Source organism: Aythya fuligula, chromosome 2 (genome assembly GCF_009819795.1).
Source record: "Aythya fuligula isolate bAytFul2 chromosome 2, bAytFul2.pri, whole genome shotgun sequence".
In the NCBI taxonomy this organism is placed as follows: domain Eukaryota; kingdom Metazoa; phylum Chordata; class Aves; order Anseriformes; family Anatidae; genus Aythya; species Aythya fuligula.
Window position 1 is genome coordinate 61,583,689 of NC_045560.1, and position 26,498 is coordinate 61,610,186.

At 40.5% G+C, this 26,498-nt stretch overlaps 1 protein-coding gene across 1 annotated transcript; it reads right to left on the reverse strand.

The window, feature by feature from the left end:
• Positions 1-1,475: 1,475 nt before the first annotated feature.
• KBTBD2 (kelch repeat and BTB domain containing 2) lies at positions 1,476-13,938 on the reverse strand. Its single transcript, XM_032181916.1, has 4 exons — positions 13,792-13,938; positions 7,681-7,982; positions 4,649-4,814; positions 1,476-4,201 (listed from the first exon to the last, which is right to left on the reverse strand). Exons 2-4 carry the CDS (start codon positions 7,848-7,850, stop codon positions 2,666-2,668), a joined length of 1,872 nt encoding a protein of 623 aa, XP_032037807.1. The 5' UTR covers positions 7,851-7,982; positions 13,792-13,938; the 3' UTR covers positions 1,476-2,665.
• Between the last annotated feature and the right edge of the window lie 12,560 nt (positions 13,939-26,498).

The following is a 26,498-nucleotide window of genomic DNA, read 5'->3' on the forward strand; positions in this document are numbered from 1 at the left end:
GTTCTCCATCACCTTGACACAATCAACTGCCCTAATTTTGACTATTCCCCCTAGAACAAAAATTAAACTTGCAATTCAGGTACATAGTTAAACTGTAAAAATGAGTGGATGCACTAAAAATATTAGCAGAAGCCAGATCCTCTTTTTATTACTTCAGGTAGGGGGAACTTTACAGAGGACTTTAAAGTATTTCTACCAGAAAAGAAACAAACTCCTTGCGAACATAGCAAAGCTTGAGGACATGTGAAGCTGTCATTAAAACCTGTATGTAAATGGACTTCAAAGTCAAGTACAGGTTGAATAGGCTAGCATTAGGCGGAAGCTTTGTAGTGAGATACTATTTTAGAAGTCTTTGAAGGCTTTAATCATCTTTGCTCTATTTATAAAATGAGAACTGCATTTTTTCAGCTGTTGTCTTTGTTCTCACAGAAGTTTTTCTCTAATTTACCACTAGTGGCCATTTCCCGGCACATGACAATGCGTAGCCTGCAGAGTTACCTTCTCAAATGATGAAAGGAAGGAATTCAGACTTCAGACTAGCATTTGCCAGCTGTTTTCCTTTGGGGTCAAATACTGACTGCAGCAGCTAGTTGTGTAAGTGAACTAATAGTATGTCTTACACAAAGTCACTAGAGCCCTCTTAGACACTTGGCAAGTCTTGTCCTTAAGTACTGTATTATTACAGTTAATTTTACATAAGGTACTACACTACATGGCCTTACACCAGCAAACTGTTCTAAACAGTATAAAATGCAGAGTAACAGGAAGTCATGTAGATCTTCTATATTTTACACTTTGTTTTCAGATGTATACAATGAAGGATAGCTCTTCCAGGTACTATCAAGCAGCTGTGACTTAGGAAGTAGTTGAGTAAAGAGCAGTTTGGGTTTTACCTCACTTGTTTTTGTAAGAAATCATGTACAAGCTTTTAAACTCAAGGTGAAAGTTCTCAGTAACAGAACACACCCTTCAGTAGGTGTAGATCATCTGCACTTGAATTTAGGCATGTTGTAAAGCCTGACCTTTTGTGGTACAGCTTGATAAAGTAGGCCTATAGGAGAACAATCTCCAGCATTAATGGCTGGAGTTGCCAAGATCCCCCCAGTACTGGTGCCTGAAGTAGGTGATTCACAAACCTGCACAACAAAGCAGTACCCTGTTCTAATCACAGGCCAGGGTTACAGGAAAGCAACATCAGCAAGATCCTGAGTTGCTTCTCCCCTCTTAACTAAGCAATTCAGCTATCAAAACAAGTTGATGTAAATGCAGACATGTTGCCATCTTTGTAGTTCAAGTTCTGTGTCATGCTCGGAGTGACTTGCATACCTACATGTAATTTCCACAATAACGAGTTAACATATACACCTCCAAGTTTTCCACAGCTTAACTATTTGACATTGCCTTCAATAAGTAACATGCTGCTGTTTAGGGGCACAACTGTATCAGCTTCAAGCAGAAAACACACCCAAACTCAGTTGGATTCAGTCTTTTTTAATAAATTAATGTCATTCAAAATACAGTGCCAGAACATGATGCAGCTGAACATGCTAGTAAGGTCTGTCATGAAGCACCTGTGTTCATGTTAGGCTGGCAGTGCCCCGCTACTGCTAGTGGTTCCTGGGATTAATGCCAGAGCAGCACTAGTCTCTGCTCTCCTGCACGCCGAGCACAGGAAATTCCTGAACTGTTGCTTCCCCCCCTCCCCGCAAAGTAAAAAACCTGATAGCTAAGGGATATCTATACACAATCACACTACAGTAATGCTTGTTATTAAATTAACAGAAAATAAAGACTTGGTTAATCCACACTAAAACTTTGTTTTACAATGGAAAAATACATCAGCAGCAGGAAGTAATATACATGAGCCAATGTTACTGTAATACAGAATGTGGAGGCATTTAGTGATTAAAGCTCCACATAGACCCGCACTATGAGGGCTGACAATTCCTATTGCAAGCCCAGCAACTTAAGTCCACACCTGGTAAACTACCAGCTGCTTGGAAGACCTGTATTCTAAACAGACAGGTATAAGTTAGTGAAAATAAGAGTACATGCACCTAATAGTACAGCTTGACTGAACCTGCAGTCATTTCGCCCTGCATGTTACCATACAATGGAAGATCTACCCTTCCTACCACAGGTAGATCCATGGGATTTGTTTCTTTTTGTTTTCTTTTCTTTAATGGCATTACTATACCAACATGGATATTAGTATTAAGTGCAGCACAGTCCTTTAATTAGGCCACACTGACAATTATATAACTAGCACTTAAGTAGAATATCCAGAAGTAGTTCAAATATAACTGGAAGATACTTTCAAAACAGTTGTGACATCATCCTAGAAATACTAACTACTCTTTTTCTGAAGCTAATTTTCCTGAACCAAGACTTTATAGAACTAGAAATTAATTCTTTAGACAAGTCAGATGCTTAAGCTCATGATATACATATACATTTCTCAATTATTGGATAATAGTATTTCAGATAATGGAAGCATATCTGCTCATTTCACTGATTCATACTCAATTGCTGCAACTGTTAGGTAGGGCATAAAAATACAATTCATGAAGGACAGGTTTGACATTTATCTTTCCAGACCTGTTCTTTCACAATCATTTATTTCAAGGTAACTGCGCAGAATCAGTTGTGCAGTCTAAGTGGGGAGCTATACAGGCGGAAAAGTAACCATCTCCCCATCCAGCTCAAATTCGTCTGCTCCATCAGGTGAAAAGAGATACGTCGGAGGTTTCCACGGGGACTCTTCAAGGCAAGACGGGTACAGCTTTCCTACAGTGCACCGGAAGTCCTTTCCCAGGTCCCACAGCACACGTTCGGATATGTGCTGTCTCAGAAACCAGCGGTCGAGTTCCAGGTCATACTGATAAGTGGCATACTTGGCTCGCTCATTCATGTGGGTTTCTCGTATGAAGACACACAAAGAATTAGAGATGACAACAGCTCTAACGCACGGGTCAGAATAGCGCTTCGCAGGGATATTAGCTGCCATTCTCCACTCATTTTTATTCACATCGTAGATTTCCACAGTTACGGAAGACCCATCTACAGTACTACTGGGGAGCCTTATACCAGAATTGCTGGCAATATGCAGTCCTCCAATGTAGAATATTTTATCGCCAAAAGCAGCAGCTGAAGCAAAACATCTACTTGTCTGTCGCATAGCCATTTCTACCCAAGCATCTGACCTGGGAAAATAACAGTACATCAAGTTGTGTGCCATTACGTAAATGCAGTTGTGAACTGCTACTGCTGTGCTCCACTGCCACGCGCAAGGCAACGGGCTTACCATGGTCCATTCATCTTTTTCAGTGTCATATCTTTCTACAGTTCTCCTGTTGAGCTCTCCGCCGACACTGTCGCCTCCAATTGCATAGATGTATCCTTCACAACAGACCAGGGATGGCTTTATACGAACAAAGAGCATTGGTGTCTTTGGGAACCACGTGTTTTGCTGTGCATCAAACCAGTAAAAGCAATTCACAGTTCTGAAGGCAGCCTGGAGTTTGCTGCTTTTACTATGATTGGTTTTCGTGCTTTTCAGAGGAACTTGCCCCCCTGCTATATAGATATCATTGTCGGGAGTTACGAGCGTGCCAACCTTATGCAAGTCAGCAGGAGGGTTGCAGAGTTTGTAAACTTTTTCTGCCTGTGGGCTGTAACAGACAGAAGAATAAAGACTACCAGGGTTTTCAGCAGCAGCTTCAATGAATATCATCATCTCCTCTTTTGTCATACCGAGTCTGGGCTTGAAAAACTTGGGCATAGATTTGTACAATCCTTGCACCACCACTGATTTATCGTTGGGTGGTAAGCCTTGAAACCAGGCTCTCTGCGTTACTTCTGAAAGTGCATCGATACGGATTTGGCTAAGAACAGAGGACAAATACTGTGATCGCGATTCCGTGTTGTACTCCAGCCATAACATAGCAGCTTCACGAACTGTCTCCTCCTTTTCCACGTTTAAATTGTCACTGCTTAAAATATCTATCAGTAGATCATGTGACAGTTGCATGAAAGCTTCCTGGTGGTACACAGCTGTGAACTTGTGCTCTACCATTCTTTTAGCACTCTGTTTTAACTCCTCGCAGCTGAAGAGATCAGCAAAACTTAACAGACGCACACAATTTTCTGCATTAATTTTTTTGATTAAGTATTCCCTACACCGCTGTAGCACATCGTCTACCTGTAATGCAAAGAGAAAAGACACTGAGTACTGCCACATATACTCTATGCCTTCACTTACCAGCAGCAGGTTAAAGTACCTGTATTTAAACAGCAGAGTTTAGGCCTGGAATATTCTGTGTGTACACACACAGGCATGCACAAAAATACAGCAGTGACTTAAGAGATTCATGCAGATTCAGGAAATTGCATTATGATGGCTGCTTGAGAAACTAATGATATAAACATGGTTAAGTGCACTGCTTCACTTCCACCCTCCACAGGGCCATAAAGGAAAGAGGGATGTGTACATGAAATTCATCTTGCAGGCAACTACTCTCTGTACTAAGGAAATTAAATGTGAATATTTTGAAATGACTAAACAGAAAGGATTATCTAACAAGTTAAAGAAAAAAATGGTTCAGAGATGAGAAGCAGTTACTCCCCACTCAGAGGAAAACATTCCTACCTGTAAGAAGCAGGCAGTCTCATAAAGCTGTTCCACCATGCTGTCACTTATTGCCAAGTTACCCGTGTATGCGTAAGCTATAATAATTTGTAGCGTGGCTGCATCCACATTCCTCAGGTGTACGTGCGTTTGTTTACTTTCACTTAGCCCGCTCATGAACATGGCTCTGAAGAAAAATATACATATTAACAATAAGTACTGGTGGTTCTTATCTTAAGCAGTCACTTTATCACTTTTAAGACTTCAGTGATTATACACCAAAAGGTAAACAGTCCTTTTGGTCATCTTTTTACATGTATTTAGTATTTTCCTTAGGCTACCATCAGGTAATAAAGATAAAGCACTTGTACCAAACATTCAAAAAGGAACACAGTGCCTTCTATAGAAGAACTTTACATATATGCAAACTATTTTGCGTTAATCAGCAGAGAATTCTAATTCTGAAATTTTAAACTTCTCTGTTAGGCAACAAGAGGGAAGAAATATCCTTCAGAAAAGGCTATTTATACATATAAAGATAGGTTTGATTCTAAAATGAAAAGAAACAGATCTATGGAATGGACTGAGCTAAGTCACATTAAAAAGCATGCTTCTCTGGAAGAAAGAAAGCTCAGAAAATGGAGCAAGCACTGGCACTCCATGAAATATTTCTTATATACTATTCACATTATGCAGTAAACTTCAAGTTTGTAGAAAAAAATCAATGGCAGATTGTATCAGATCTGGTCTGAGAAAAATAATAATCCCTTCAGTATCTCTATTACACCTTCCTGAAAAACACAGAAAGGCATTTTAAAGAAAAGGTTATTACTTCCCTAATGCTTTATATACCTATTTCCCATTATGTTGCCTTTTTTTGTTTGTTTTTAAAGTTGTAACACAGTTAAGTAATTGAACTCTGGTACTATGAACCAGGTACGTGCTCATTTTCTTAAAATGGCTGAAATCCCTTTTAAGACCTTTATATTAATTCAAGTTTGGTAGTAGTGGTGATATGGCAAATTCAGCTTAAGCTCCTTTAAATGTGGAGCTTTTTGGGAAACCAGACCTGAGAGAAACCTGTCCCTTCGGAGGGACAGCGAGCGCATCCTGTAGTTCTGCCTGCGGGCACAGAGGTGAAGGCGCCATGGAGATGCACTTGATGAGCAAAGCCATTCCACAAATACCTGAAAGACAGTGCCCCACCACCACTCCTCCTGCCCCAACTCCATCTCTGTCCTCTTCCAAGCTCCTTAACTCAGACAACCTGCATTTTGGGGGGGGTGAAATCACTGGCTAAGTGAGTGCCTCAACTTGCCAGGCAGGTTGTTAAAGGTAAACAAGACACTAAGCGTACCAGAAAGGCTCCTCTTCGTGGAAATTAAGGGGGAGCTGTTACAGAATGTGGCTGTAGCGCATGCCTGCACACAGCTGAGCAGCATGTGCCAAAGCTGGCCTGTTTCTAGCAGTGCTCAAGCACAGATTTGGAAGGTAAGCTGCCTGCAGTTGTAAACAACGACTGGATCACTAAGAGATGCTTTTCTGTTCTTCCCCCTCTCCCCACAGCCGCCTTCAGGGCTATCAATTTTTCATAATAAGGCTAAATTTAGGAAACTGAGCATCTTTATAAAAACCAAACTAGAGAAGAAAAAAACAGAATATGACAAAACCACAAGCTTGATACTACTTTTAGCCAGTGCCAAAACCTCATTCCATAAATAATAAACGCACATCTGAATAAGAGATTTGACTGCATATTCTAACGCTTCACACTGCATGGACTCATGACAGCTTTCCAACCTTATGATTAGCCACCCACACTAAATCTGGCCACATTTCCAGGGGCTGTTATTTTACAGACTGTTGGAACAGTGTCATCTGCAGCAGGCCAACAGCAATAATCATTATCTAGCGATCACACAATACTTGTTGCTAAAAATTGTACCAGATTCATCTGAGATGAAAAAAGGAACAAAAACAATAGCAGTGAGAAAAACTTATGTGAAAGGAACTCATCTTGCAGTAGTTTCTCACGTTAAGTTACACGCTAATACAAGCAAACAGACAGAATACATGCAACATTTTAAAAGTGTTCTGTATAGGGAGACCAACCCATCAGGAAAACAATTTGTAAGCCTCCTGATGAAATGGGAAAGAAAAGTTAGAATCACTGCACAGTGCATCAGGAAGACAGAATATGCATGGATGTCCCCAAGACTAGTTTCAAACTTCAAAATTCCTTCCAGGTAAGCAGATTAATTGTACTGTTACTAACAAAGAATGATCAATCACTGCAGAAAAATGCATGGTGTCCCATCTAGGGCTTACTATAAAAGAATCTACAAAAGCAGTAGCACTTCTCAGATCTTATTAGCAAAAAGTTTTGAAAAGACAAAAAGCAAGACATCCAGGGAGCAGAAGCCACTGGATTAAGAACTCCAACAACATCTCAGTGAGGGGTAAAAAAAAAAAGTGTGTTGTGTTACAGCAAGACTCAGGCAAGATTAGAGTGTCTGGCTTCTTTGCTGAGCAGAGAAAAAAAAACAGATGATTCAGAAAAGGAAGCCACAAGCTCGCACAGCACTCCCTACTTTCAGCAGAGGCTTCTACTAAGAAAGTACCGATAATAAATGCAACAATGAGACTACCACATCCAGCTCTCAATAATCTCTAGTTACCTTACCTTGGGAGGATGGGGGAAGGAGGGGAGAACAAACATCTTTTTAATCTTTTCTAAGTATGAAAAATAAGAAATTTACTAATTATACAGATTTGATTAACACCCCAGAGAACAGTAACCATCACAAGTGTGACTTTCCTTTTGCACTTACTATAGAAAACTACAGTATCTATCCTGAGTAAGTCACAAGATGCTGGAAAATGTATTTTACTCTTTTGATGTTGAAAAGTAATGACAGTTTGTGACTTGCTTGCTACACTGTTCTCTACAATGCTCTGCAACACATTATTTGTTAATCAGTTAAGTAATACCACACTCAAAACCAGACACCATAGATTTCCTTGAATTAACAGCTCCTGCTTTGAATACTTACCTGAAATACGAGCTGCACGTTGCAAGAACCATCTTATGGCAGGGAAATTCGGTGCCCTCAACAATCAATACTATGTCAGTCAGCAACTGCTGCTCATAAAAGAATTTTAACTGCTCCAGCAAGGACACAGCATATTCACTATTTATCTGCCTCTCGTCCTGGGTAGACATGACTGTATTCCATTAATACTTCCAGGACCAGAGTGAAAAGTCAAGACCTTTTTGCCAGAGAAAGGTCAGCTGAATATTTCTGAAGTAACCAGGGAAGAAACTGCAGGAGATCTGTAGCCTTCAGAGGCGATACTGATTAAAAAAAAAAAAAAAAAAAAAAAAGAAGGCAGTGTTATCTTGAACTGCTGAATCAATGTTTCAGACTTTGACCTACATTAGGTCATCATTCTTTGATTCAATGTCACAATCTGTTCAGAGACTTTCAAGAGTATCTGCAGGGCTCCTGTTGATATTTATAATGACGCAGCAAACCAACGACCAAAAGCGAATTCTGAGGTAGGTTCCGTGGTAGCATCTCATGATTGGTGGCTGCACTTGAGTGACTGAAAGCAGGAAAATAAAATTGACATTAGCACTTGTCCAAGAAACAGTTTTTCCTTTTAAGCTACCCCTTAAAAGTAACTAACAACCTGATTTCTAAGTAAGTACATATTACTTGCACAAAAATTCTCATAGAAAGAACATTTAAACAACAACAATATCAAAAGAGAAAAGCAGAAGAGTTTGCATATTCTCATTCTTGATTCTCATCAAGATCTAGGCCCATAAACTAAGATAATTTGTCCATACAGCTTCTAAGGCTGGAGAGAAAAACAAGGTTCAGGAAGACTAATCCTCTTCCAAGAGATAGCCAGTTCTCCCCACTGAGTATACCTGCATATTTCCTTCAACCAAGGCAAAGAGCTGCTTAATACAAACATGAAAAAAGTGACTTTTTTTCCTGTTGGTATGGTTTTGTCTACTCAAGTCCTATCAATACCAGGCCTACTAAGAATATTAATGCTGTTTCTTCAGTATCCCATCATTCTCCAACTAAAGTCAACATCATAGTCAATCCACTTGTTTCACCTTTGACACTCAACTATAGAACAAGCAGAAACAGAGCTTAAGAGTTTGAAATCCTAACAACCTATATTTGCAATGCTTATTTGATTCATCATCTCCATGCAGAGGGGCTTCATGTATTGACATTCCCCATGCCATTTTTCCCCCCTTCTAAGCCATTTCAATACAGCCAGGTAAGCATGACCACTGCTGACAGGGAAATAGAAAAATAAGGTAAAAGTAGCAAAGGGATGCTGGAATAGCATAAGTCAAAAAAACTTGGAGTCATCATAAAAGCAATGACCACAGGTTGCCCAAGTCTGTTTTCTTTTTAAGACAAGTAGAAATGTCCAAACAAGGGTTCAGGTTCCACACCACCCCCATCTTCATAATTAAGAATGGGAGAGTTACGACAGTAAAATTGTCGCCATAAAGGCCCATCAGAATACCGTATCTATCAAATGCTTCCACGTTAATTGAGTATTGCACTGTTCTCTTACATTCCAAAACTGAGTAGTAACCAGTAACACACTTGTCAAATGTCTAAGACATAGCTATCACTGCAGTTCGTGAAGAACGGTAAATGCAGAAATACACTTTTACCTGAAATTACACACTTGAAATTCCACACAAACTTCCAAGATTTAGTGCAAGGTGAAGGTGAATCCCTGCCAGCCATATCAAAGATATGTTTCAGCAGAGCCCTGCCCGTAGCACAGTTTAAAAACAGCTGTCTAACATTCACTCAAGCGGATATGGTTAATTAATACCACTTTAATTAATTCTAATTTAATGTCACTGATCTATTTCTTTTTCAGTGAATATGCACAACTAGTGATCTCAAGCTCTTGTGTTTAACTGGTTATATAACTGGAAAAATAAAAAAATTAAATAAAAAAATCAAAGCCCATGTTCACAACAAGCCAGTTAAATAAGTAGAAAAGATGTTAATATTTGGAAGAGAACAGGAAGACTGCTATGTGCTGTAATAACAGATATTCGCATGAATTCTTGACTTTGTACCTTCAAGTTTCTTCAAGTTTCAGGTGCACTTAAATGCTGAAGTCAATAAACCAGATGTCTATCAAGAAATTTGCTTATCCAAAGCAAGGACTTGCCACAAGTCACGTCAACTTTTCACCAGATGAGTACACCCCCTATCTGTACGTTTACTGACCACTATCCTGGTCATCTGATAATAGCTTAATGTGCAACCTAATCTACTGACAGATTTTACACTGAACTTTATATGGCTACAGAGACACGCAGACTTCCTAAGTGCATTAGACCCACAGAAATAAATAGCTCGTGGCTCTCCTGGTATCCAGGATCTCTCTACAGCATTGTTTTTCCTGGCTTAGGAGTAAAGTTTCAACAATACAAGCTGGTGCACTGCACTTGGTTCAGGCAAAACATCAGTATTACTAAGCTATGGTAACAATGACTTCTTTTATTAAAGCTTCCCATTCTGATGTAATTTTAAAGACTACAAATCTTCAGGAACAGGAAAAAAAGAGCAAAACTTCAGTATACACTGTTCTAGTCATCAAGTAACAGAACCAATTCAAGGGTCCCATAGAGAAATTGATGTACACCGGCTAGTAAGATTAAATACATTTTTGGCAATTTGGCTGACAGTCAATGACTGAAAAAGCAGACCTGTTCAACAGAAGACAAGTTGAAACTGTGAAATTAATTACTATAAATAGCCAGAACATTTGAGTATGACTCCTGGTGGCAGAAAAGATTGAGGAGATGACAGGAGTCTTGTTGCAGAACATTTATGTGATGTGAACCACCTTTAAACTGTAAATTCACAAAGCTGGACTCTGGTGTACAGCTGATCTGGCACACTCTCATGCATGACGTGTACCAGGGGTCTTCTGTTGGTAGGAACATGCAATGCACTGAACTCCTGCTTCCCATATCCACACTGCATTTTGTTGCCAATGATAACCATTTGCTAAAGAAGAGAATTTTGTATTTGTCACAAAATCCAAAGTTGCATCCCACTCCCTTCTAGTGGAACCATACTAAATTCTTAGGAGAACAGTTCATCAGGAATCTCTAATAAGTGAATTTTTGTCCTGGGTAACTTCTTTGAAGTCAGCTGTCTAAAACAGGATGGTAGATTGTAGCTGCTGGAAGGTCATAGTGGTACTGGACTGCTAACTAAGTCAAGACATTACCCAGCAATCCAAACTAACTCCGTATCAAGCTGGAGAGGAACATGAAGTAACAGGTGGATAAGAAGGTTTGTTTTTAAGTAATTATACTTTTTAGCTGAAGTAATTTTAATGAGGTGGCTTTAACTCTCGTTCAAGTGCTTCAAAATCTGTATCAGATCATTACAAAAGTTAGTCAAACGTTACTGAGTTAAGGGAAAACCTATTAATTGTTTTCCTTGAACCTGTTTGTCTTCTGAGGTCAGGGGAAGATTAACAAATGGAGATACATCCTGTACTACAAGCATGGAAGCGTTGCTCTACATCATCTCTACAATATAAGTTGAACTATTATCTACTATTTCCAACATAAATGGAAAATAGTGAGAAATATAGATATATTTCTCAACTAGACTAATTTGTCTTTATCTTTTTTATTTAAAACCAAGAAACAGCTTTTTTTTTTTTCCTCCAAACTGCAAAAAGGGCAAAACAGATGTTTCGTTGTTAACATCTATGTTTTCATACTAGGAAAAGTGTGAAAAAAGCATACGAAAAAAAGAAAAAAGAAAAAGTATACTTTCTTCTGAAAATGCCATTGAGAAGTCTGCCAGATTGCATGCCTAACTTCCAGTGAAGTTCATGGAAATGCACAGAGACCTATGAAATCCTCACCAGGTTCCTATCTGCATCTTCAACCATCTAAGCATCTCTTGAACTAACTTCACCAGCTACAACCAACACTTCAATAAACCTGCACGTTTGGGGAAAAAAAACACACACCTTATTTCCCTGGACATTCAACCTTTCTAACCTTGTTTTAACTAATAAGAAGCTTTAAATACTACTTTTGTGCACTTTTAATCGAATTCCAATTCCCATCCAAGTGCAGCTTCACAAAAATCACAAGTAAAAACATGTCTAAAGAAGTGAGTCATTCACTATTTTTAACATAATGAAATGTCAGAATTAAGAACCAAACAACCCTAAGCCAAACTACACAGCAAGTGTGTAGAGAGCGCAATGAAAGTACCAAGTTTAGGTACTTTGATACACAGTTACCATGAACAACATGCTGCTACAAATCAACATGTTTTCAAAGTGATTACACCAACTAATGGCAAGGGGAATAGCAGTACTAAAAACGATTAAAATCAATTATTTAAATCAATAGACCTAGCCAACTAATCTCAAAGATAGTAAAGAGAGAAGAAAAAGGAGTTGGAAGCTCTGGATTCCTGAGTAATGTATCAAATTTGCATCCTTGGCAGCAAAAATGAAATAGGTAATTGATGAAGCAATTCCAGACTTGAAAGTTTTCCTCTCTTCTAAAGCCATCAAAGGTATCTTTGATACCACTGTAGTGCAGAAACCTGAGGACATTGAGGAGATTCTAATGAGGCAAGACCTTGAACTCTCATAAAAGCTAAGGATGGATTTATTCCTACAATGGTTTTATCTCAAAAACTACTGTTCACTTGGAAACTAATAGTATTTTCCATATGTATTGTGACTGGAAGCAAGTTACAACTTTAAGGTAGGTAAACTTTCTGGAACCAGACAGAAGCTAGAGACTTGAAGTGCCAGACTCCACACCAACAACGTGTTTGGTCACAATGCACTCCTCAGTACCAGTTTCTTTCCTGTTTTTCTGCTCCTAAAGGAAGTTATACACTAAAGGAAATACCTGCTCAGAAATAAAATTAGCACTAGATAAACCAGCAACTTAACTTGGCAACTGGCCTTCTGTGTTGAGCAGAGGTAGTTTCCATCCCCAAGGGCGTTTCTGTTTTGTTGAAAGACCTGACCTGTCTTGGAAAATTAACCTTTGAAAATAAGTGGGCCACAAATGTCTCTAACAAGATCCAGCCACATATCCTGCATGTATAGAAAAGTGTTTTCTTTCTCTGAACTCTAGTATGTTAATGAAGGTAGACAGCTTTCTTTAAGAACTTAAACTGCACTGTACAAGTATGCATCATTCCCACAAATATCATCATATCTTAGTGATTATTTAACTATAAATTTACGTATTTCTACAATAAGAAATTAGACAAATAATTAATGCAGTTTAACTAACCATAAATTACTTCCTGAAATGTTAGAGACTTAAAATGGATACCTTGTTTATCCTTGTAAAGTTTATTCTCCTAGTGCAACAGCTACTAAATTAAGGAAGAGACATTTTTGGATTTGCACCAATTATGGTCTGTTTCACAATCACATGACCAAAATCAAAACATCTGCCTAAAAAAAAAAAAACACAATCAAACATGCTAAGCAGCAACATCCTTCTTTCTGTTCCTGCACGATGCTAGGTATGCAGCACAAAGTATAACCGGATCCTTTCACTGAGGCTAAACATATCCTTGGAATAATTTAAGGTGTGACACCTGTACCCAAATTGTGAGACTATACAACTTCCATATTGGAGTATATTAAAATATTGAACTTTTAAGGGTTTCTAAAATACATCATCTTAACAGAACTCACGCAGACGTTGCCCTAGATGAGCTCGCAACAGAACACAGCATTTCAGGTCCCCAACGATCACAACAAGGTGACGTAGAAAGCCAAGATTTGGCTTTGCGGGGAAACCTCAAAACGCAGACGCTAAACACAGCGACAACCCATCCCTAAATCATTGTTCAACTCATTTCACAAGCAACAAGACGCCTACCCTGCTCGTAGCAGCAACAACAACCACTGGAACATCTCCGGCACGCAGCCGGCTGATTCTAAAGCTATTTTACGACCCTTTACTCCGCGCTTCGCCTACAAAACCCCACACCAAGAGGGGGCCACCTCTACAAGCCCACACACAACCACCGCAGCCCTCCCACGGCCGCTCGCGCAACCCCTCCCGGAGGCCCCCTCCCGCCCGGCCCTACCTGCTGCCGCTCGGCCTCACGGGGCTGGAAGAGAGCAGGAAGGGGCCCGGGTTAGGGCTGGCGGGGGGGGGGGTTGTAGCCGCTCCCTCACCTCCAGCGCCAGCCCCTGCCAGGGCCCGGCCCGGCCCGGCCCTGCCCCTTTCCTCAGCCCCCAGCCCGGCCCAGACCGGTGGGACCAACCTCCCAGCGTGTCCCCTGCCGCCTCAGCGTCCCCGGGGCGGGCGGGCAGCGAGCGGGGCGAGAAGAAGAAGAAGGAGGAGGAGGAGGAGGAGGAGGAGGAGGAGGCGGGGGGGGGGGCGGCGGGGGCGGTGGATCCGGTCCCGCCCGTGCTGCGGGGGCGGCGCCCGGCACGGCGCAGGCGCGCTCCGCACCCCCCCCTCCCGCCTCACCTCGCCTCGCCTCGCACCGTGGCCGTTACGCGGCGCCGCGCACGCGCGGAGTTGGGGAGGGGGGGGTAATGGCGGCGCGCCCCCGTTTCCCGTTCCTCTCCCCTGCCCCGCCCCGCCCACTGCTGCTCGCGCGCCGGCCGCTGGGGCGAGGCCGCGCCCGCTCCCTTCAGCGTCGCCCCGCCTCGGCCCAACGGCTCTCGGGAGGAGGAGGGGGGCGAGGGGGCAGACCCACAGCCCGCGATCCGGCCCCGATCGAGCCCAGTTTGTGCCTCAGGGCGCAGGGCAAGGCACGCTGAGTGTCACAGATAACACGGAGAGGGCAGGAGAGCCTCCCAGCCTCAGTGCAGGCCGTCTGCCAGCGTCCACACCTCGCTGCTCCTCCAGGCACTCGCCCACCCCTGTACCATGTTCCGTGTGCCTGCTGACACCTCGCCCAGCTGTGGCGGCCACTCTGCTGCTGCCTCACGCAGAGATGGGGACCCGTGGTCACTGTAGTGCTCCCTCATGAAGAGATGGGGACCTCTGGTGTCTATAGTGTTCCCTCATGCAAGGATGGAGACCTGTGGCCACTGCCACAGTGGCCACATGCAGGGACTTCCCTCATGCACAGATGGGGACCTGCACGGCTGCCCTTCTGATCCCCATCTCCTGTAAGGCCAGGACAGGGTCAAATTATAATGACACGTTTAATAAAGTGCTATTATACACAGTGCAGTACGCTCTATATGGCAATAAATGCTTCCCACTTATTGCCGTATTGCACAGAAATAATGTTGTATTTGTCAGTCTACTCGGCTGCGCTGGGAGGGCAGATCGCTACTCCCTTAGTCAGCTCTCAGCAGCTGACAAACCTTGCAAACAAATGTAAACTTTTTCATGTGTTTTCTGACTTTTTCCCCACGAAACCCTCTTTAACAGTAGTTCTTAAGGAGATCAGTAATACACTTTTAACACCTCTATTTTTTCCTCTTGTAACATTATAAAGGGGATATATGAGAGTGACTTTGGGTTGTAATGTAAACACCCGAAAGATGAGACTGCTGGCTCTCTTCACACAAGATAAGGTTCTTACTGCGCTTCCTATCTTCGTGTTTTGGTTCTCCCTCCCACGTATCGCTGGGAAAGGGCCCCCACATCTCAGTTAAACGAGCTGCAGGTGGAAGAAGGAGTGGACAAGTGGCAGCTGCCTCCCATAAAGATGGTGAGTGGAGCAGGGTGAGGAGCTTCTTGCTGGGCTGTAAGCAACAGCAGCAGCAGCAGCATGGACCTTAGCTTTGAGGGGCTTTAATGGGGGAGGAATAAATAGTTTAGCTTTTTGTAGTTTGTTTTTTTTTTTTTCTTATTTCTATTTTTTTTTTCTCTTACATCTTTCTTCCTTAAAGGCCAAAATCATTTGGGGAGCTTTGGCCTAACTGAGAGGAGGCTGTGGGTTTTGGGTGCATGCAAGAGCAGGGCTGGTAGTTCTAAATGGAAACTGGAGAGGGCTCCAGCGTTCCTGAAAGCTTCCTGCAACTCCTTTGGGCCTGAGCTTGGAACAGGTGAGATTTTTTTTTTTCTCTTTACCTTCAGAGTATTTAAGTTCTGTGAATACTTCAGTAGGTATCTCTGACTGTGTAGCCACTACAACTGTGCCATCAAACTTCTTATATCTTTGTTTATAAGCTGTGTGTGATTGTGCTTATACTATTTGCATGGGTTGGTGGAGGCTAAACAGTGTATTAATTAACTAAGGAAATACTTAACTATGGGAGCTCTGTTCTGTGAACACCATATGGCTCTGGGTGGGGACTTATGCACAAGGATTTGTTGTTGTTGCCTATCATTTTGCTTATGCATGGGATATGTTAACTACTAGTGTTAAGTGTATTTTAATGTAAAAACCCTAAATAAATTGAGTTCTTACTCTGATCTCAAATACAGTGGTAGCACCTAGAAATGTTCTATTTATGAAGTAAATCTAATTGCATGGAGTCTTCTATTGCTCTGTTCTTATTTATTTGTGTTCTTGAACCCTCTTGCTCAAACCTAATAAACCAAAAGCTAGTGTTTTTTTAACTGGTTGAAAAACTACTAACACGAATGTATGTATGCATGTAAGACCACATCAAAGTTACTGGTCTGGTGGCTTTACATTTTGGTGTGAGATTAACTTGCAGGAGTAATATTGCATATTGTATATAAAAACTTACTTAACAAAGGGTAACTGAAATCTCTGACACTAGCAGTAATGACTTTGATAGTAATATTTTCCTGTTTTATATTTGGTAGATGGTATTTTTCTTCAGAGAACCTGATTTCACTGGGTTAGAAGTAAGGCTATGAAGAAAAGTGTCTGCTGAATTCTGACATCATAAAAATCATCAAGCCTTTAGAGGTTTTGAAGTGGTTAATCCTGATCACTTTATTTTCTTTTTTTAGTGTTAAAAAAAAAAAAATGAATACTGCTCCTGCTTCAGAAAGTGGATCATGTTCCACAAACCACGCGAGGCCCTTTTTTTATGCACAACCAACAGCACAACAGCCTTTTCCAAATCCATGGTACCTCAGCCATACATATAATCCATACTGCATACCTGCACTAGGTAAGGCATATGAGAGCTATCTGGCATCATTCAGCTTAATAAATCACTCCTAGATTAGAGGAAAAGAATGTGTGTGTTAACAAGCTGTTTGAGAGTTGAAGTGGAATTATTGTGATGTTTTAGTTGTCAAAGATTTGATTTATGAAGTGTTAGTTAATCATGACTTATGTGTGCAGGAAAGCGTCTGTTTCTGGAGAATGGAAGCTATGCAGGATAATATTTATTATCCTGCAGATACAGAGCTCTAGAGTATGTGTAAGAATTAATGTGTATGAGCTCTGTGCATATGTTATATGTATATATAAACTGAAAAAAAGTGTATTAAGTACACTTACATTAATTTTCCATCTAGAGCTGTGTTACCAAAATTGATACTGTAGTACAGTGGATGAAAGAAGTAGGAAAAAATAAATACAGAAAGCTAAGTGGTGCATACTCTAGGGAATAAAATCAAGTTCTGATATGAAGTGTAGCTGTCCAGATAAGCTGGGTTTCTGTACAAGGTTTGTTGATGGTTAGTGTCTTACTTGTCAACCTGTCTGATCTCGTAGTAGTCCCTGTGTATGTGAGCAGCTGTTAACCAAAGAGGAAATGTTAATCAGAATGATTTATTTCAGAAAAAGGGTATTTCTTTACTCTTTTTTTTTCCATCCCTATTTCCTAGGCTTCCGAAGTGGGCATCCATATTTTCCATTTTATTCTGTGGCACTCCATGAGTACCCTGGATTCCTTGTTCCACAGCATCCAGTGCATGCAAGAATCAACAGAAGGTCTTATTTTAATACTCCCTCACCCTCTCCTATGTTTTATCATGCAACCCGATTTAGACACTACAGTACCCCTGGGAAAAAAACGGAGACAAAAGAAACACAGACTGATCCTAGACAGCCTGAAAACAAGCAAAAAAAGCATCAAGATACCCGCACAGAAACGAAAGGTTGTGATGCAGGAAATATGGCCTGTGTTTCTTCTGGCATAGGTACAGAGACTGAAAGTACTTCAGAGAAGCAAGATTCATCTGGATCTTCCATTGTGGTAGACAGGGAATTTCATAATAGTCCTTCCAGCTCTACACAGTATAGAAATCTTCCTACTGGAAGCTATGCCTTTGAGAAGGAAGAGGTGAGAATAGAATATGGAAATGGGTCTCCAGCTATTCAACTGTGGAAGTCCTTTAAAGAAACTATTCCTTTGTATGATGTGTCAAGTGGTAAACCAGTCCCAGAGAACATAGTGCAGCGTGACTTATTTTCTGTTAGCTCATGTGAAGGGATGATATACGGCCCTCATGAAGGGGAGAAATTGGTGCCAGGAACTTACCTAGATGAGAGAAAAGCTGTTCTCTCTTCAAAACAGGGTGTTGAAACCATGCAAGAAAAAGAGGTCCAAAATAATGAAGTGAAGCTGGATGTGGAGAAGCAGGTGACCACAAGTCAGCGGGCAAAATCTCCTCCAGGCGAAGCCATGGCAGTGCAAATAGCAGAACTGGCAAGATCTGTTAGCCTAGATCAACCAGTGGTAAGACAGGATGTGTTAGTAACTAAGAAATCTAGCTCTAAAAGATCCACAGGCTCGAAAACTTCTCAGGAGGAGCCCAGTCTTACTCAACAAGCAGGACTACTTCCATCTAGTATGGAGGTAATGAGCGACCTGAGTTTTCAGCAGAAGAAACTGAATCTGAGCCACAGTGCAACCAATGAAAGTCAAACTGATAGAAGTGTTTGGTGTGAAGAATCAGTGGAGAAGTATGTTCCCTCTAACAGTTGGCTGGCTTGTCTGGATAATATGGACACAAACTACAACTATGATATGTGTTTGCCACAAAGAAAACGTCAAAGCATACTCAGTCTTTCTTCTGATGACATGTCCTCTAGAGAGGATGGCTCATCCATTGATAATGCCCCGGTGTCTTATTTTGTACCTGACTATGTGCTTCAGAAAAGCACGTATACTTTCCAGAAAAGTACAGAGGGCTTGGAGAAAGAGAAAATTAAAAGTGGGGGGTCCCTCAATGAAGATGAAGTGGTAGGAAGGGAGCAGATGAACAGTTTGGATGGCCAAGATGTCAAAAACTCAACTATGAAGATTAAAGAGCTTTCTGGTATAGGTAAAAGGCTGGGAGCCCTTCCTAGATCTTCTAGTCGGAAAAAAATCTGTTCTCTTGAGAAAAAAGCTGCTAAGAGTTTATCAGAAGTGGAAGACTCAGAATACTCTGTGCAGGGAGAAGAGGAAGATGAAGAGGATGAGGATGATGATGAGGATGATGACATGGATGAAATAGAATTTTTCTTTCAAGAAGCTGCTCCGTATGGAATCTTGACGGCGAGTAAAGGAAACCTCTACCGACAAGTTGGCCAGAGGGTGCTTTGGAAACCACCTAAAAACGCTATTCCAGCTCACTTAATTGGCTGGCCTGCTCAGGAGAAAATAAAAAGTAGGAGCAGGCTTGGTGAAAACATTGGTGTAGTTTACAAGCCAAAGGAGAAACAAGATGAAGCTGTATATAGTGACTACGGGCATCATGGAAGAAAGAGGCCAATGGCAAGAAGAGAAGGGCTTGAACATAAGCAAATGCTACATAAAGTGTTAGGAGGTAAGCTAGTTGCTGAGGAAAAGGTGCTTGTAAATTGCAAGTGTAAAGAACACAATTGTGACTGCAAACTGTATCTTGAACCAGTAAGAAAACCAGAGAATGTTACAGCTTCAGGTTTGGCTTAGCCAGAGATTTCAGGATTATTTTTGAGGCAAAAGAGGGATTTGCTGTAGTTTTCTGCTGTTTGAAGATACAAAATCATAATGTGATCAGTAGAGAATTCATTAGTAACCTCTCTTGATTTAGTCTAATATATTTTTCTTTCTGACTTCAGTGGTGACTTGCTTATTTGGAAAGCTTAAGGTCACTTTAACAATGCTTGTTTACTGCTGCTTTAACTAAATCTTTAGATTCTGTAAAAAGCATCCTGTAATTCTTGTGGTCTTCAGAAAGTTATATTTCTATTTCTCAGCCACTGAATCTAATTTTGAGAGTCTAGCTTTGCATTCTGGCCAATCCTTTGCCTTGTGGATCAGAGTATATTGTTAGCATGTGCAAAGCTCAGTACTGACATTACATCAACTTTTTCTATTAGGAAGACTGTTAAGGGAAAGCATGGTGATACCACCTGAAGAATTTTGGATTAGAAGCGGTGCTAAACCCAAAGTTATTGGCCGAATACATGGTAGTCTCTCACCCCAAGCCATGAGTAAAGAACAAGGTACACCTTATTTTATGGATGTTTGTTTTAAGGAATATTCAAAAGGATATAATATGAAACACTGTAAAGTTGCTGTTTTGGTGAGACTTGAAGATAAAACCAGATCTCATTTTTCTGATACTGAAGAAATGGCCTGTCAATCCAGTACATCTCAGGTTCCATATCCTTCTCAAACTCATACATGGGAAAGGGTGCAGTATAGCAACCTTTTTTTTTTTTTTCAAGGCACTGTGGGAAATCATTAAATGTTATGATGTGGCCAGGTGAAGTCCTTATTTATGGGAAGCTTCTGCTCCTGTAAACCACAGTATTAATTCTTCACCTTGATAATGCTTTTCTCAAGTTCATGCTCAGCAGTAACTCCTAATCTTGGTGAGTAAAACATATAGAGGAAGTCATGTGTGATAGCTATGTTGGTTAATCTTCAGGAAAAAGTAGTATTGAGCAATAATTGTTCTGCTACCTCTAAAGGAAGTGTAAGTGCAAACTATCTGGTGTGGTTCAGGAAAAGATGAACAGGTCAAAGTTACTATAACAAAGAAAAAGCTATACTTCTGATGTTCCTCTCCTCCAGTTGAATGTTTTCCTTTGCAATTAAGGTCTATGTAGAGCTTCTAGAAACTCAGCTCTTCAAGGGTAGTTCTTAGAGTTGTTCCAACAGCACTTACACTAGAAATTACATAAGAGTATTACTACTCTTAAGTTTGTTGTGATTCCTTAAGTTGAATTAAAGCAGAATTAGCAATCTCTCACTGGGCTCTTCTCTGGCATATTAATACCTATCCAAATTGTTACCCAAAAAATAACGTTCTGAATCATGGTTAGTGATTAAATATTTCAGACATACAAGATTTGTTGCTTGACAGATGTCACTTTTATCTGCCAATGAAATGGGGAACAGACTAGTGTGTACAGGGAGGGGGGGGAAAGAGGAGCCCTAGTGACTGGTGGGGAAAGCTGAGGTTAAATGTGCTTTAACGTGACTTAGCAAGATACAACTGGTGTTGTTTCTCTATATAGAGTGCCTGCCTATGGTTAAACCCAAGAAGAAAAGAATAGGCAAGCCCCCATTAAAACGCAAAGACACAACATATGAGATGGAAGAAGTGGAAGTGTGGGAGATTCCTAAAAGCAGTGTACGCAAAGGTTGGTATATGGCTACAAGCTCCAAAAATGAATCTTGCAAGCATTTGGTCATTACTTAGTGGTTGGTTTGTGAACTGGGAGGATATTGGATTATTTGTGAAATAATAACTATGTTCAACAGTTGCTTTTAATATTGCATACATGACATCAGCTCAGCTATGAATACTATTTTAACACTGACCAGGCTGGGTTCCTTAATCCTAAGGAAAAAGGAATGCTACTTTGGTCTAGTTGCTTTTCCAAGTGTTTTACTATTTTTAACTATTGGGTCCTGTATCACTTCTTGCAGTATATCCTTTTCTCAAGCTACAGGCCTGTCTCAGCCAAAATATGCAACTAGATGCAACACAAATGCATCTAGATGATTCTTAAGAACTTAAGTTTAAGTAGGAACTTGTTGCTATTTTGGAGGAAGATGAGGAAAAATAATGGAAGGGTGAATCATGTTAAAACGTTTGATAACAAATAAGCTCTTGTGCATTTGTGGGAGTATCCAGAAACATAAATTGAAATGGATCAGTACATACAGGAAGCTACCTATAGGATCAGATTCTCTTCTGGGAAAGAACAATTTGGTGTAGTAAAACTACCTTGAATATTCAGTGGGGGAATACATTAATTAAAGACCCTGTTTTCTCAAAGTAAACGCAATATTAAACATGATTACAATTCATGATATTTGCGGTGTCAGTAAGCTTCACTGAAGTGTCCTGTTATTCAAAATTGGTGTCAGTTCTGAAGTCTGTGTGTTTAAACATCAATGTTTAACCTTTAGTTGTTGATACTTTTTGGAAAGAGCACTTAAACTTTGTAGTCCCAAATTAGCTCTTACGTATGTCCCAGCAATAGTTGGTGCTTCTTGGATGTCTTCAACTTATGCCACAGTCAACTTATGACTGTGTTCTTATAAGCTTGATGTGAGACACTTATCTGTTATACTGGAGTATTTTGCAGTTCAGCATCATTTTTGCAGAATATACCCTTGCTGGGAATTTGAGTATATGGTTTTAACCTTAATCTCAATCAGCAATGTCTTCTGCAATAAGAAAAGAAAAAGAAAACCTTCCTTTTGAAGTAAATTGACCTATGTTACTTAGTATGTGTTGCTTAATTCTTTTCTTCTCTTTAGGGCGTGGAACAAGAAGGTCCCTCTATAAGAGAAAATAACCCCAAATACTGGGGCAGAAGGGGAAGCAAATGTATTGGAGGTTTGCATAAACATAACTCATAACTCTGTTGTATATTTTGTAAGTTGCTGTGCACTCTTGAAGGGTAAGAACTGCCATACATCTTACAGTGCTGCTATTAAAATGGAATGAAGTATTTAACACTAAACTGTCACCTTTTGTAACTAACATCCACTGTTTAAATAATAAATTTAATAGAAGTGCATTTTGAGGCTTGTATTCCATCTATACATGGAAACAAAACCTTTTGATAGGGATATGTGCATGTCAGTTATTGCTGCCCTGTTAAGCTTTGTAGGATTGTCATCTCATCGCATAGTCAGTTTGCCTGTATGATGTGGAAATAGCTGCAAGACTCACTTCCATCACCTGGATTTTTGGCTGGATTTCTTTTTGGAAGTGTAAAGAATGTAGTTAAAGCTATACCAAGTCAAGCACTGACTTGATCCTCAGATCTTACTCTTTAAAGGTATGATTGGAGGACTAAAACTAAAGCACTGAGCTGATGTGATGCTTCCCCCTGCTTCTCTTCTTTTTCTGTGGATCTCTGTGGAGACCCTTATGAGCTCCCTGTGGAGGCCCTGACCTGGAGAGATGGACTTCAGAGGTGAAACAGGAGTCATTCCTAACAAGTCAAGGAATAGGGCACACCATTGTGATTTAAAAAAAAATAAAAATAAAAAAGGCACCTTACTACACAAATGTCTCTATAGAACCAAAATAATGAAACTAGGTCTCTTGTTGACCTATCTGTTCATAACCAAAATAGGCTGATCATAGCACAAAAACACCGGGGCTTCTTTCACAGCTATGAAAGTTAGTAGCACCATGTGAAAAGAAACATGACTGCCATTTTTGTAAAATTACCAAATGATAATTACTAGTAAATGGAATTACCAGTGACATTGTGAGTAAAGAAGATGAGGAAAATGTATGAACAAGGGGGAAAGGGGAGGAGAGAATGGGTGAATAAGACTTGCCTTTTGCTTTTTCTCCCCATGCTCTTACTTGATTTGTGCCTTAAAATTACCTGCAGAGATGAAGTAGTGTCTCCTGTGATGACATTCAAGTTCTGTGCATGCCTGTTACCAGTCTGATCTGTACAAGGTGACACTGGTTCACCCCGGTGAGGAGTACTGGTGTGTCCCTCTCCTACTCAATTGACCCTTGATTGTTTCTAGTAGTACCTGTAGGAACGTATTAAAGAGCTACTGTAATTATAACCTTTACCTCAAGCTATTACTGAAAGGATCTGTATTAGCACTGTAGTTTTTTTCTCTGCCTTAAGTATTGTAAGAAAATAAGGAATACAAACTCATATTTAGCTCTTACAGTGCCCATAAAGTCTATTTGTATCAATGTCAAAGAGTAAATGGAGGGACAGAATTTCTTCAGGCAAGGAGCTTTTTAATACTACTCCTGCTCTGAAAAATGTAGGACTTCTCTTAGATACCTAACAGAGGAATCTACAGCTCTTGGAGAGGATACATTATTCTGGTGGGAGGAGTGAGGAATAGCCTCCAAGTGAAAGGCTAAGTGACAACATAGGAGTAATCCTCAGCTGTAGCTGAGAACTTTTAGGTAAGGCCTGACACTTGTCCCTGAACTTGAGCCCACCTTTGGGGTTGAATACTAAGTTACTTCTGCTGACAGACTTAACTCTTCTTTTTGCCTGGTAGTAAAATACTCATGACCTGACAGGTAGAAGGCATTCTTTTCACCTGGAGTATTGTGTCCAGTTCTGGGCTCCCCGGTACAAAAAAAGACAGGGATCTCCTGGAAAGAATCCAGCAGAGGGCCACAAAGATGATACAGGGCCTGGAGCATCTCGCCTATGAAGAAAGGCTGAGAGACCTGGGTCTGTTCAGCCTGGAGAAAAGAGGACTGAGAGGGGATCTCATCAATGTGTATAAATACCTGAGGTGTGGGAGACAGAGAGATCTGGCCAACCTCTTTTCAGTAGTTTGTGGGGACAGGACAAGAGGCAATGGCCACAAGATGGAGCATAGGAAGTTCCACACTAACATGCAAAAGAACTTCATGGTGAGGGTGACAGAGCACTGAACAGGCTGCCCAGGGAGGTTGTGGAGTCTCCTTCTCTGGAGATATTTAAGGCCCATCTGGATGCCTACCTGTGCAGCCTGCTCTCAGGAACCTGTGTTGGCAGGGGGGCTGGACCTGATGATCTTTCGAGGTCCCTTCCAATCCCTTCAATTCTGTGAGTCTTTTTTTGGAGTGGCTAATATTTCAGAAGCACTCCAAAAAGTTATGCTAGTCCATCCTTTCACAGGTCTTGCACCAGTCAGTGTGTTTTCTACCCAGGTATAAGCAGCAGTTTAGGGCTGGGTGATGCTAGATCCCAGAAAGATGTGAGGGAGTAGCAGTAGGGAAAGTTTAGAGCAGTTTGATCTGAAAGTGCTATTAGTTTTTCTGAAGCTTGGTGTGCTCTACTCTGCCAGTACTAGTACTTCAGCCTTAAAACTGTATCTCCTGCTTGACCTTTTATTCACTCAGCAGACTGCAGACTGCATCTGAAGTCAGCTGGCTTATGGCTATTTAATATTCCAGTGGGTAAGATGGCCATGATTTAGAAAGGTTGCAAACTATGAACTGTACTTTAAAAGGCTGGCAATTAAAGTCCAAGCTCTTCTAGTTCAGCCAAGTGACTATCCTGTGATGTGAGATTTCACTTTTGGTTATAGTTGCACATACGTGTCAGTTTTTTTTTTTCTTGTTCCCTATGAAGTTGGATTGCCCAGTGATGAGTAACTGCAGTGCTGGCAGTATCATATTGCCTTTAAAGTTTTCAAATGTGTTCTGCAACATCTGCTGTAGGAACAGATAAAGAATCTATTTACTTCTTGGCAAAGCAGTGACAAACAGTAGGGGCCTCTGAAACTGCCGTACTGTTTTGTTGGACAGACTGACTGTGACTCAGAATTTCTAAATCATTATTTGCAGCTACCTAGAACTTCTGTTGCAAAGTGGGTGGATTGTAATGCTCAGGTGGTGCCCATGGTTATGTTAGCTTATCAGACTTCAATTCTGTATTTTAATTTTAGACTTGGTAGCATGTGTGGCATAAAGCATTCCTTCTTAGTGTCCTGTCTTCTGCCTTATGTTCAAGAAGATTAATTACAGGTCTCTCTACTAAAACAAAACAATGTAAGACTGGCAAGAACTAATGGCAAAAATAGTCATTGCATGCTAACTGTAAGCATACCAAGGAAAAACAAATTACTGTTTTTAAAAAAACAGACAAAACAAACATAAGTCCTCAGATTCCCTGAGTGACTCAGTGTCATTGGCCATCTCAGTTGAGACTATAAAACCTAAGTTATTTCGTGGCCAAAAAAACCCCACATGTATATTCTTGAAGTTCATTCTCAAATTAAGAATTTGGAGTATTAAGATAATCAGACCTAGATGCTGGAAATAGTCGGTTGCAACTGTATTGCCAGCAAGGTATGTTGTAGCTGCACTTCACCTTTGTTTAGATTCATGGGATTATAGTTATGCTACTGTTACCACTGAAACTTCAGCATAAACTTCAACTAGAAACATATTTCTACAAAGAAAGCAATCACCAGGAGCTTTCACTCTTTGAACAAACTAAATAGTTGAGTGGTTAAGATTTAAAACATAAGTCTAATCAGTCTTTCAAGAGTATAGCTTTCTATTCTGCTTTCTGGGAATGCTTCTGCATAGAATCACTTTCCATTAATAAAAATGGGTGTTGGAATCTCTCTAGCCTACATATTTCTTAAAGACCTGGAGTCTCTTACATGCTAGCTTTGGCACAGCTTAAAATGTTAAGTGGTTAAATGAATCATGTTTCTCAGTATTCTCATTGGGGTTGCTAGTCACTGCTATTAGAAAGCTTACAGTATTGAGACTGTGCTAACTTTTTAACTTTGAAACTGCCTCTACTTTTATGAGTTTGAGTAGAGACCTACTAAAATTCTTAGGTATGGGATATTCCAGATCTTCAAAACTGAGAATGATGTGGGGGAAAATGAACAGGAATCAGTTATTCACATATTCTTCAGTATAAGAACTAGAGGGCATGAAATGAAACTAGTAGGGAACAGCTCAAAAGCAAGTAACGTTTCTTTGCGAATTAATACTTAACCTGCATAACTAATCTGT

Bases quoted from the DNA above. Each gene is read 5' to 3' on its own strand.
- KBTBD2 (XM_032181916.1), bottom strand. From the start codon at position 7,850: ATGTCTACCCAGGACGAGAGGCAGATAAATAGTGAATATGCTGTGTCC. The intron at 4,815-7,680 runs GTAAGTATTCAA...ATTTTTCTTCAG, and splicing joins ACGTGCAGCTCGTATTTCAG to AGCCATGTTCATGAGCGGGC. The intron at 4,202-4,648 runs GTAGGAATGTTT...TTTGCATTACAG, and splicing joins AGACTGCCTGCTTCTTACAG to GTAGACGATGTGCTACAGCG.